The sequence below is a fragment of the Seriola lalandi genome, unplaced genomic scaffold (genome assembly GCF_002814215.2).
Source record: "Seriola lalandi dorsalis isolate HSWRI2012SDOR001 ecotype SW California unplaced genomic scaffold, Sedor1 jcf7180002054313, whole genome shotgun sequence".
NCBI classification, from domain to species: domain Eukaryota; kingdom Metazoa; phylum Chordata; class Actinopteri; order Carangiformes; family Carangidae; genus Seriola; species Seriola lalandi.
In genome coordinates this window covers 1055100-1068241 of record NW_019524866.1, presented here as the reverse complement: position 1 = coordinate 1068241, position 13142 = coordinate 1055100, and the positions used below count along the sequence as shown (strand labels likewise).

Here is a 13142-nt window from a genome sequence, read left to right as displayed (position 1 = left end):
TATATGACAAAACCATCTGAAAGAGTATGTGCACTTTTACTGATGTATCATACTCCACAGTTTACTTGATTATTTATACCCCTACTTAATAAGAAGTGGCTTCCACAGCTGCGAGTGTGACACTTCATAGTGAAGCAGTCGTGAAGAGCGATCCATTTGGGAAAAGGCCAGACACAGAGGTAGAGAGTAAAGACATGTGAGGGTTATCCTGGTTTGATGGATGCTAATTGCTAAAAGCGCCGAGAGCCTATCTAGCTTGACCTGAGCTCAGTGGCCCCTTTTTTCGCCGTCCCAGAGAGATATGCTATTGAACAGATTTTAGGGATTAAGGCTGTAGCAATACTTCATTTACTGATGTGGGTTCTGGCATCATCCTACAGCTGTGACTTTCTCGAGGAGAGGCAAATGGTAATATGCTAATTCTGGAGTAAAAGGAAAAATGGCACTTCGGTGGGAACATGGGAGTAAGAATATGAGTCCGTCAAACAGTTTTTGTTTTTTTCTGCTAATAACTGCAGCTCAATAAACAACTTTGGGACAAGTTGAATGTCAAAGTAGGGGCAAGTAGAACATTGATTGATTGATATTTTTAAAGCTTCATATTGCTAATGTTTGTGAGTCTGTTGTAGGTCCAAACAACCTGCTCTCTGATCTCTCTGGCATGTTACAGCACTGTTGCAAACATATGTCCAAATAACAGCTAAAAGCAATGCAATTAAGAGTTCTTACCAGGTTGGCTATGATGTAATGGTAACCTTTTACATGTTTCCCCACACTGACGGCCTGGGAAAGAAAATGAGAGAGAGAGAGAGAGAGAGAGAGAGAGAGAGAAAAACATTATTTCTTTGCTGTCTGTTGTTATGCCTGTAGTGTGGCAAGCCAGGGTGCATTCACAATCAACAATGTGTTAATTAAGTTTTAGGGACAGGCAGCAGAGTCATACTACAAGTAAAGGAGACTCCCTCCCATCTATGGCTCCCTTGCTTCCCCCAAACAGTTTTCTTATGCTGATTAAAAGCAGAAACCGGGATGAGCCTGTGAGGACTCGACTGGTCATTGGTACCATACTGGCTCTGCAGCCTCTTGGAACATTAAAAGAGCTTCAGCAGCATTTTCTGGATCAGGGGTCTGTTAACCAGCCTGATTCAACTTAATTAAAAAAAAGAACAAAGCCTGCATCTCGTGAGAAGGATGATTCAACTTATTTTGGTATAATCCTTGATAAGGCACCTTTAATTACAAGAACTGAATTCACATTTTGTATTAGCAGATTGGGGAAATATAATATCAACTGATTGAAAAACACACACACACAACTAAATGGTCAATGACAAAATTTTTTGCAGATTTGTTAAATGCGAACACACAAATACATTTTTAGTATTGTTTGTTTCCCTACAACAGCAACTTAATGCGACTAAAGCCTGTTTGGGATATGCTTAAATTCACAAAATTAAAACCATAAAACCTAGTTTACTATGTAAATGGCAGCGGCATTATATACAACCTTGACCTCAACACCTTGTATTTTCCACTTCATGCACTTCATTACGTGTTACCAGTGAACAGAAATTACTACTGCCTGTCTGTCTTGTGTGCTGCTGCTGGTACATTTGTGCGAGATATCATAGCAGAACGTTTGGCACCGTAGTTCAGTTAAAACTTCAAATCTGCTCAAAACAGAAACCTCCAATGCTTTTAAAACATCATTTTTTTTCTCTACAGTGGGATTGAGTGAAATATGTCACATTGTGTTATATTCACATGGTGCATAAACCTAATTAAAACGTCCAATTTTATTTCTTCTTTCCGTCTCTCTCACCCACACATATCAACCGCTATATACTGACACAGACAGAAGAGCGCACACACTCACACATACACACACCCACAGATCGCAGCTGGCAGGGGCAGACAAACAGAGCAGTCTCTGTCTCAGAGCAGGAACACTCGCCAATGCCAGCACTGTAGAGCCCACTGTGATGGGAGTGTGTGTTTGTGTCTGTATGCCTGTCTCAGGATACACTTATGTGCTTGTGCGTGTGTGTGTGTGTGTGTGTGAGTGTGTGTGTGTGTCTCTGCCTGTGTGTTCACTCACCACAGAAGCCAATTAAGAAACAGTCTGTTGGTCTGTCTGTCTGGGATGCTGCTACTGATGTGTGTTTGTGTAGCTGTACGAGTATCTGCATTTACTGCACCACCTGGTCAGAGCTCAAGACTCAACCATCAAGCAAGACAGATAATCTAATGAACTTGGACAAGCACAAGGTGCCAGAGTGTGTGTCTTCATATACTGTGTGTGTGTGCAGGCGCGCGTGTGTTTTCTCGATATCTGTATCTGAGTGGACAGTATGGTGTGTTTACTGCAATAACACACTGATGTGGCTGTTGGGGAAGCCACATCTTTCATTCCACATTATGAACTCCAGGGGAAATCTCAAACCTTGTTTTCTTTCCAGATGTCAGAAAGCATAAGGAGTGCTGTTGCAACTAGCTGACTGGAGCAGACAGCAGGCAGACAGACACCAGTAATACAGCAAAATAAAGAAAAAGATATATTATGCAATACAATAATAATTAGTAATGCAATACTGACTCTAATTGCTTTAAATTCTTCTCTCAGGGTCTCATTTTCATTACTTACCAGAGCCGATTCCGTTGACTGTGGTTTAACGTTGTAATAATGTGCCACTGTAGTGTGGTTATACCTCATTATGAAATATTAAGTGCTGTTAAGTCCAGGTCAGTGATGTGATCTCTGCTGTCTGCAGTAATTTCAGTGATTGTAACAGAGCCTTACAAAAGTACAAGTTTAACATGTTTAATTTATACTTAATTTCTTTGTTAATTATTAGTAATTACCTAATTTTGTATATTTTTTCAAACTGCTTATTATTTAGTGCATAAGTATTATCCTGGCGTAAAAATGGTGGCACATGGAAGTAAGGTGAGTTTCAACCTGATTATCCTGCTGACCCCTATGTCTATTGCGGCCATATGGTTAATGTTATGTGCTAAGGTAGTTTGGTTAATATCATAATAATCAATAATATTACCTGTTCTAGGATGTTCTGTAGTCGCTCAGGCTCCAGGTCAATGCATATGGTTAATGTTATGTGCTAAGGTAGTTTGGTTAATATCATAATAATCAATAATATTACCTGTTCTAGGATGTTCTGTAGTCGCTCAGGCTCCAGGTCAATGACATACTTCCTCTCTTGACGTCGATCCAGGTCCTCTAGGAGTCGGCGATACGCTGCCTCATTGAAACTCTCCACACAGATTGCACTCACCTGGGTTAACATACACATACACGTGCGTGTAGGAATAAGTTCATACATACACACCACAAGCAAGTTAACAATGGTGTTTGAAGAATATATGACACAAACCAAAGTATTATGTATGCATTGTGTGTGAGGTTGTATGTATGGCGCATGAGATTAAGAGTGTTCTTGCGTGTGGTTTTTTGTTTGTTTGGCGTGTTTTCCAAGAATGTGCGTGTTTGTGTGTGTCCTGACCTGCCATCCGTTCTGCCCCGCTCTCTCCATAATTGCCTGCAGTATTGCATAACCTAGACAACAGAGAGTAAAGGAAGGGGGGAAAAAAAGAGAGAAAGAATTAATGGTGTGGTTGGGTAGGTAGAGGCTGTAGGTGGAACATGGAGTAATTATATTTTGCAGTTTTTGCAAGTAAAACCTAAAGCCAATTACCACAATGTGACTGCACTAAATACTTAAATCAGCACAGTGTTTCCAGGTTTTCATTACTTTCCAGCAGCTTCATCAGCCGATATCATTTACCAAAACAATACTCTAATGTCTTGTCTTCAAAAGAGGAGGTAATGCCCTTAGCACTCCGAGCAACAGTTCTGTCTTGAATGTGACTTTATCAAGCAACCCAAAGAGCTTATCAGGACAAAGAGTTATGAGCCAAAAAAATAGACCGCCAGTTTAATTGAAAGTGATACTGTTGCCATAACATTTTTATTGAAATTCTCATTGCTTCTTTTTTAGTAGTGAACTTTGATTCAAATGCAACTCATCTGAGAACACACTGCCACTTATCAATTTTATAGCCTGGAACAAAACACAGAAAGGAGCCTTCTTTTTCTACAAAATGATTGAGTGCACCATTGAACAGTGTGAGTCTGCTTCCTGTAATTTTAGACGGGTTTAGACAGAGTTTCAAAGTTAATATGATCCAGTGAGCAGCACTAGATTGAACAGCTGTCTGAATGGGTCAAAACAACTGGAACAGCTCAATATTACGGTAATAATAATTTATAATATTGGAGCACGGTTGGTGTATTTGATGGTTGTAACCTGTTTCAAACCTCCACATATGTTCTTAACCATGCTTTGACACAGAACGGAAATTGGATGAAAATTAAATTAAAAACAGGTCAAAATTCACTCACATGCAAATACTGAAAATCACAGACCCACACAGCATATGCCTGCGGCCTGCACACATGTATACAACAACACCAAATGACATAAAACACACACACCAACACTGCAGTGCAACATTACGAAATGTTACCCTGCGTTTTCTACTTTTGTGTCGGGAGCTATTTACTGCGTCAGTTGAAGCAAAGAGCACATCTGAAGCCTCAGTAATCACGGTGTTTATGTGTGCGAAGGTGTGTGTATTATTGTGGTTTACGTTGCGAAGAGGCGGAGTCCGTCCTCATGTGTGCTGGGAGATTGTGCTTTCACCTTTCCAGCCTCACAAGTGAGGTTGTAAATAAGTGTGTCTAAATTACTGCATGCGTGTAAAGGGTTGAACTTGTCTGCGAGTTGTTTATGTGAACGTGTTTTGTTTGCACCATCATAATTTAAGGCATGCACAGAATGCACATACATTCATCTGCTGGATGTGAATTTATGCAAGTCTTGGTATGTGTGTGCATGTGTGTATGCATTTTTTCTGTGTGCCCGTGTTCAGCTACGTGGACACACCTCAATTTGTGTATATGTGGTGTGTGTGTGTGTGTGTGTGTGTGTGTGTGTGTGTGTGTGTGTGTGTGTGTGTGTCAGCAGGCTGTCTGTAGAGCAGAGCAGAGCAGGGAGCATAAAACAGATCACAACGTTACTGCCCATTTTCCAGCACATTACCGGCAGCAGGGCCTGATGGGAGCCTATAATGAACGGCACTGCCTTGGCCAAGTCACGGGTGAGCACAGCCCAAACTCTATGCATCCATCCTTCGCTCCATTTCCCCCTCCTTTCGCCCATTCTCTCAATCTTCACCCCTCCTCCACCTGCTATATGCTACTGTATATCCCCAGAGGCTTGTGATCCTGTCTATCCTCTTGCTCTTCCTTTCTGCCCTTTCTGTAATCCCCCCCCCCCGCCTCCATCCACTGCCTCCCATCTACCTCCCCAATCTCCTCTTCCTGCCACCTTGTTTGTCTCCTCCTCCTTCTATTGGCACTTGTCCCTGCTGCTTTCTCGCCTTTTTCTCTGTTCCGCCGGCTCAGCTCTCCTAACCTGTCTCTCCCGCTCCCCCTCTTCCCTTCTCTTTCTCCCTCTGCTCCCCCTGGGTACTAACCCAGACAACCTGGACCAGAGGGAGGCTGGCAGAGGCACAGACAGGGCACACACAACTGCACACACATATACACACACCGTGCAGCTCACTGATTCCCTAACACGCCGCTATTCTGTGGTCTGGGGACTCTGCGTCATGTTTGACCTGTGTTTCTCTCCCTGTGGCAGGGAATTAGTCTCTGTTTGTGTGCATGTGTGTGTGTGTCTGCATATGTGTGTGTGTGTGTGTGTGTGTGTGTGTGTGTGTGTGTGTGTGAGAGAGAGAGAGATAACGTGCCAAGCATTCCTATGACAGTAGTTAAGGGCTGAGGGCATCAGCTGTGCCCGCTTCACTAACTTACATGCACTGCATGATGGGATGGTTAAATTAAAGGCAGGTGAACGCTGCAAGAGTTGAGGCCAGACCACAGTTTCTGGCTGAAAAGTGCCAAATTACACCCTTGTTTCATCAGCATAGTGCAGCTCCACTTGCTCCATGTTTATACTTTTTCCACAGAAAATGAAGCAAAATTTGGGAGTTAAATTAAGGCCAAATAATCCCAGGCAAATAGACTTTGAACAATATGATTATGATTTAATGATATTCTAATATTGTTCTCAAAATGAAACCAAATTAGCAGCTAACTCCTCATGCAAAAAAGTGTTTTGGAACCAGACTAATTTGGAAATCTATTTTGATCTTCCATAACTGAGTTTTGAATTCAGGCCTAGAGATTGAAGACAACAGATCTACACAGTTACAGTGGCTCTTGTTATCACAGCAGAGCTCATGAATCTCTGCCGTAAGAACACAATGTTGCTCTAGTTATAGTAATTTGGACAGTTCTGGTATACAATGAGTGTTGACTATAATACTGAGTTGCAGCTCCTTTTGCATACTTTCCCTAAATCCCTCTTTGACCTTTCTCTTTAAAACCAACAAGGGAGGAAAACAGAGTAGATACATGAGGTAATGTAAGGCCAAGACTTGCTTACAACAAAACATTGCTACTGCAGCACTTTGATGGCAACTGGTGCAATTTAAAACATTTACTTAAACTCACTCCAGTCATGCATTCCCCTCCCTCAATCCCTAAACCCACTGACCAATAATGACTTATCCATTTTTTTTACTTTAAGCTTTCATATTATAAAAGGACAAATCAGCTTTAAGGTCCAACAATAACACTGAGTGAATCATTGTATTCCCTGTTTCTATTTCTTAATGGGGACACAACACTATACAAATCGTACATTTTCGCATTTTTTAGTAACACCAGCTCTTTGCACACCAAGTGTAAGTGTATGTTTACCTCTGTCTGTGTCGTAGAGGAAGACAAATCGGCTCCAGTCATAGTGGTCCAGCAGTGAAAGCAAAGCCCCTCTGATGGACGGCCGGAGCTGCAGGGTGAACTGGCCCTCTCCTTCAGTGGGGAAACTGGGTGTCACAAGGCTGATGTGCAGGGCCCCACAGAACGACGTCAGCGTGTTCACTGAGCGCTTGTCGTAAAGGCCGAAGATGGCAAAGACGCCCCTTGAATACTGAGAACAGACTGATGTGAGGATGTAAGAGAACAGGAGAGAGGAGTGTTGAGGATGGAGGGAAGAAGGAAAAAAGAAGATTAAATGGAAAGAAATTAGGAAACACATATAGAGTATACCCAGTGAGATGTTGAACTGATTTAGCAAATTAACAGAGTAGAAAAAGAGCAAATAAGAGGATAGAACAGAGAAAGACATATGGTCCTTAAATATATTCACACTGTGGAATCTGGTTAAACATGTCAACCATTTTAATGAGTGACAGCTTCAGCCTGTGTCAGCTCCATCTTCTCACTGCTAATTAGACACACAAACACCGCTCTCTGAGTGGTGTGTGATCATCCATAAGTGTGACTAGTTTACTAAAAATAGTAGTAAAAAAAAAAGTCTAATGAAATTACAGATAAAATGTTTTTACTAAAATTTAGTTGAGTTTCCTCTGAAAAATTACTTTTATTTTATCCAAAGCAACATGAGACACAGCCTCCTCTCCCACCTCACATACCTGCACATGTAATTATAAAGTGTAAGCCCAAACATTTGTACGAACGTGTGGAAATCAGAATGCTCTACAAGCCTTCGGCAAGCAATTTTAGAATTTTCTTACTAGCATAAAATCATTCCTACGAGCCAAAACTGGCATGGCTGCCCATTACAGTTGTTAAGGAAATTACAGTCAAATAACCCCACCTGCTAAGAGCTTAATATCCTTAAGATCCCTCCATGCTTGCACGTACACACACACACACACACACACAGATACAAAACCCTTGACCGAGTAGCGAGCTCACTTCAAATGTGAAGTCATTTTCCACTACAACACTGCAACTCAGTCTTCAAACACCCTGAAGCTTTCAACCATGACAGAGAGGCACTGACGTCCTCCGCTATCTCGCTTCCACAAAAATCTTCCCTCTGCTTTGGTTTGTCATTCATCCGTGCGGCTCCACCAAAAAAAAAAAAAAGGTACTTGCTGTGTAAATCAGGGAGTCCTGCATATTCAGACAAATCAACCAAAGTGTGCACACAAACACATGTCACTTTCTAAGAATTAAGCAAGTGAAGTGACTAAAAGTGTGTATCAACTCATTTGTCTTTTTACACTATTTAATGTTCCTCTATTTGATGTTTTGCTTTTCTCTATCTAATGATTTATCCTTTTATTTCCTCCCCTCCTTTCTCTCCTTAGCTCCATTCATCCTTTCAGCTAGATTCTGTCAGGCAGGCATGCTTTGAGCTTGAGCTCTATCCTGCGTCATAATTCACTCTCCAGCCTGTAACACGTCACACTGGAGTAAACAGTAAGACGGGAGGACTGCAGACTTTGCTTTTGGCAACAGCTGGCCATCCCCCTGTAACCTCCTCTCTCTTTCTCCCTCTCTTCATCTCCTTGTGCATCACATCATCTCATCCCTTTTCCTCTCTCTTCTCTTTTCAGGGAAGACACCGCATCCATCCTATCTCTTTCAGCTTCCACCATCCACTTTCCTTCATCTCTTCTGCCTCTCCTCCTATACGACTGCCTCCTCTGTCTGTTCCTCCCTCTCTCTCCCTCCTCCTGGGACTCAGAGTAATTCCATTATCAGCTATAAGCCTCAGTGGGGGTAAACACTGAGGGAGATGCAGCTTTGACGGTTTGGCTTGTGGCAATTAAACAAAGCCGAGGCCTCTGCACCCAGGAGGCGATAAGGCTGGGATTTAGTCTCCGATTATGACAGGAGCTAAATGTCTTCAATTCAGAGTACTAGCATTCTACGTACTTAAAATGCGTCATTCAGCAAGAGCTGAGTCATGGTGTCCTCAAAGTCAACTTACTTAGTGTCTTCTGAGATGATTTTTTATGGCATTTCCAGGTTTTATTTGGTACGTCAGGGCACATACCAACATGATAGATGGTTGCAGAGATGAGGCTGTGTGTGATAAACTACTTAATGACAGGTGCTATATTTTACCGAGACGCCAGAACAGTCTAGTACCTGGAATGCACAAAGATGTTTATGCTAAATCACTGAAGGTGGCATTATAATTAAGTGCTCACAAGGGAAGAGCGAATGTTCATCTAAAAATCAAAATCACAGAGAAATGACAAGAATTATAGCAAATAGCAAGTGGAGACATATTCAAACTGAAACACACAGGGAAAATTCATGATGGCATGATGAGAAATGGCTCTTGGCTGAGGGAAATGATGTCCTTATACTGTCTAAGGATAAAAGAAAATCCACATACAATTTAATTTCTTTGACAACAGTGTCATAGCAAATGCCTTTCTTGCTTTTAAATGAATTTGTATTTCTGGGATCAGCTGTTTTTAAGGAACAGAGCAAAAATAGAAAAGCGAACTGGCATACTGGGTAACAGGAGTGCTGCTCCCATGCCAACAGATGACTTATTTTTTTCAAACTTTACTAAATCTGCTGGCCTAGATGCAGTTTGTGACATCACTCTCTGGAAATTGTATTTTTCACCAACCTCCTGGGTCTTCATCAAAACTTAAGGAAATATTGATAGCCTTAATCCCTAACCATTCTATTTTTAAAGAATACCAAGACATCTGCAACCATACACTCAGACGCACAGGCCCAGAGCACATAACAAATATTCTTCATTCCGCTCGTTCTTTCTCTGTTGCCCTCCTCCATCCTTACCTCCTCACTCCCTTATTCCCTTACTTTCTATCTATGCCTTCTGATCCTGGCGTTGTCTCTCTGACTTGTTCATTCTTAGTTTCTCCCATGTTTCCCTTTCTGATGTGTGTCTCGATGGGCTTGTTTCGCTGCAAGACTCTCCTCCTCCTCCTCCTCCTCCTCCTCCACCACCACCACCACCACCATCACCACCACCACCCCGCCGCAAGGCTGGAATGTGCCAGACAGTGGCGTCATTGTAATAAAATGTGTGCTAAGCTTGCCTCATAAAGCTTTAATGAGAGGAGGGGACCAGCGGCACGGTGCATCATCATCACAGTAAAAGAATCGGACACAATAGGTCTCCTGGGACTTCCTCTACCTCTACCTCTCATTGCCTCCCCTCACTTGTTGTCTCAGCATCTCCACATATTTGTTTGTTTGTGTACAATCTCCTGTCTTCTCGGGTTCTTAACTGCACGATCTCTATCTGCATTACTCGACACAGTGTATCCAGCCTCTGCATCCTTGCATCTTCCTCTGCAGCTATCCCTGCCTCTCGCTGATTCATTTCATTAGTGTCTGTGCATTTGGAAAGCCCCCTCAATCATGCAAAATCAAAATTCATATTTGTTCAGATTGCATAATGGGGAAGAAAATATGATGCTGAAGTAACACAGTACTTTACACACTATATATCTTAGCTCTCTTTGCTTCTCTGGTGTTGTGTTCTGTGTGTCTCTCCCATATATTCCCCTCCCTCATTCTTTACCTCTCTCTGTATAGTGCTTATGTGTCTAGACCGGCCGCTTGTTTGTATTTCACGTGACAGCAAGAACAAATTCACTGCAATACAGCACAACATAAAAAGTAACACATATACAGACACACGTAGTCAGCTATACGCATTGTTTTGTGTGAGAACACAAATCTAGCATAACGGCCCCACCTTGAACAAACAAACAAACACAAACACAAACACAAACACACACACACACACACACACACACACACACACACACACACACACAAGCTAATAATAAGCTTCATGAGCTATATAATTAGAGAGGAATCTACCGCCCAATGCCTTACACTGACATTTCACATTTCAGCCATTTAAAGTAGTTACCTCTAGAGACGTAAGCTCCTGTATATTCTGTTTCAGCTCTGAATTTCTACAATGACTGCAGCTCTAGTGTAAAATAAATGAACACTTATGAACAACTAATGTACTGAAAAAGGGTATGAAGAACAAAAAAATAATACAAAGGTAAGAAAAAAATTGAAGAAGAGTGGTTTTGCAGTTGCAAGAGCGGTTAAATTAAGTTGTGTGAAATTCACCTTATTTCACCATTTACCTCATTTCTAGCTCCAGCTCTGGATACTTTCCTCCTTCTCTCTTCCAACCATCCATAAACCTACTGCACAAAAAATTTGGGGTTGGCCCTACGCTTGGTTAAGTTGGTTAAAACGTTTACGAATCAAATCATCGCTAACAGAGTGTGTTGTCCTTATTAAGGCCCCTATAGTTATTCCATTTCAAAAATAATCTTATCAGTAGTTTCGCATGCTAATTCAGTTCACTGGTGAAAGTAATTATCCATGAAATTACGAATGGGGAGAAATTGTTTGTCAAGCCATTCAATTTCTACTTCATGTATTGTGTATATGTACAACATACAAAAAATAACAAACAACAATATCACAACATGATAAGGCTGCAACTAACAATTATTTCCATTATTGATTAACATGTTGATTATTTTCATGATGAATTGATTAATTGCTTGTGAAATGGTAAAAAAAAAAAATAAAAAAAAATAATAGTAATAGTGAAAAAATGGCATTCACAATTTCTTATTCGGAGAAAACTAGCAAATTGAAGACATTTCAAGTCTTCAAGTTAGTCTAAAGTCATAAGATATTCAATGTGCTGTCAGATATGACTAAGAGACACAGCAAATACTCACATTTGAGATGCTGGGACCAGAACTTTTTTCGCATTGAAAAAGGATTGAAATGATCGACTAATCATTGCAAGAAGTATTGATTTACATCAGTTAGCTAATACTAGTAAACCATAAAGTCCTCCACTAAACACAATGCAACTTATCTTGCATACTCATGATAAGATTCATGAATGTGAATTAGCAGTAAAAACACAAATCACACACAGAAATGAGAGCCAAACCAATATCCTACACACTGTACTAAAGGCTCCATCTTTTGGAAACAGAAAATGCTGAGTCATGGCAAGTATTAGCAGCCCCCAGCTATGCTAGCTCATAATCAGCAAAATTTTAGACACAATTTGCAGCCAAACAGAAATACAGCCGCTTTATTGCTCTGCTTTTTTAGCTATCTAAAATTTGATAAAACAAATAAACAACACTGACATATTCACTTTATATGACTAACCCATTAGCAAACAGTTGCTTATTTAAACATCCACCAGGAGCAACATTAGTCTTAATTTCGAGTTGTGTTTCTGTCCAGGTAGCGAATACAAGTATTCACCCTCCTTTAAGCTTTGTTTTTAGTCTCCACCAGCTTGAGTGAAATGTGTCTTCAGAATCTTGCTAATGCTCCACAACGTTCACCAGCTAGTCTCTAACTTTGTCTCTCTGCTGTCGTCTCTGCTGTTTAGTGGTGGCCACTTCATGAATTGAGCCACTGCTTCTCAAATGTCTGTGCATGCCCCTGGGTTTCTGGGTAACATTCGTTTGCTGAACATTCAATGAAGAGTGGAGCTCTCTTTGCCTCGGTGATTTCAATTGCATAGCTCTCACTATAGGTGGATGGTACTTGCTCACCGGGTAACACTGCCTATTTTTCTCCAGTGTTTGATAGCTGCTCTCAGCTCTCCAAACCAGCAGCATTGTGACGACAGACAAAAGATCAAGTCTGGAGTTCAGTAATAAAGCAGACAGAACCAAGAGCACTTAATTTATATATTATATAAAATACTGGCTAAGGACTTACAACACATAAAATGAAATTCAAAAAAGCATTTGTAAAGGTTTTTTTTGTGGATTATATGAATGCAATCATAGACTTAAATGAGTAGCCTTCCCCAAAAAGTATGGTGCATGCAGTTTCCTGCATCCGCTTTAACCACTGATAACAACCTGTCACAACATTTCTGGTTTAAAACTGACTGTGTTCAATAGAAAACACCAATGTAAAGGTTCCTTTTGTGGGACAGTGAAACACTATAGTTTTATACTGACAGTGGCACCACTACAGAGGAGCATTATAAAGACAACAGAGGAGACAAAGTCCAGAAATCAATAGTATTTGGCAGAGAGCACAGTCACTGTATGGATTTCATATTTGTTCCTCTACACTATAACATGGATTATGGCACAATGGAGCAACTTCTCAGAAAAAAGCAGTGGTACCTCAGATGTTAGAAAGGGAATTTTATCAAATACAATGC

The 13142-nt window shown here is 41.0% G+C and overlaps 1 protein-coding gene across 2 annotated transcripts in view; it reads right to left on the bottom strand.

The window, feature by feature from the left end:
* The window catches only part of gria4a (glutamate receptor, ionotropic, AMPA 4a), a 100726-nt gene that overhangs the window by 53737 nt on the left and 33847 nt on the right, over positions 1 to 13142 (bottom strand). For both annotated transcript variants that reach the window (XM_023406629.2, XM_023406630.2), the window contains exons 3-6: positions 6848 to 7087; positions 3522 to 3574; positions 3162 to 3293; positions 730 to 783 (exon numbers count right to left, since the gene is read on the bottom strand). In XM_023406629.2, the coding sequence (XP_023262397.1) occupies positions 730 to 783; positions 3162 to 3293; positions 3522 to 3574; positions 6848 to 7087 (479 nt within the window). The remainder of the gene's footprint in view (positions 1 to 729; positions 784 to 3161; positions 3294 to 3521; positions 3575 to 6847; positions 7088 to 13142) is intronic.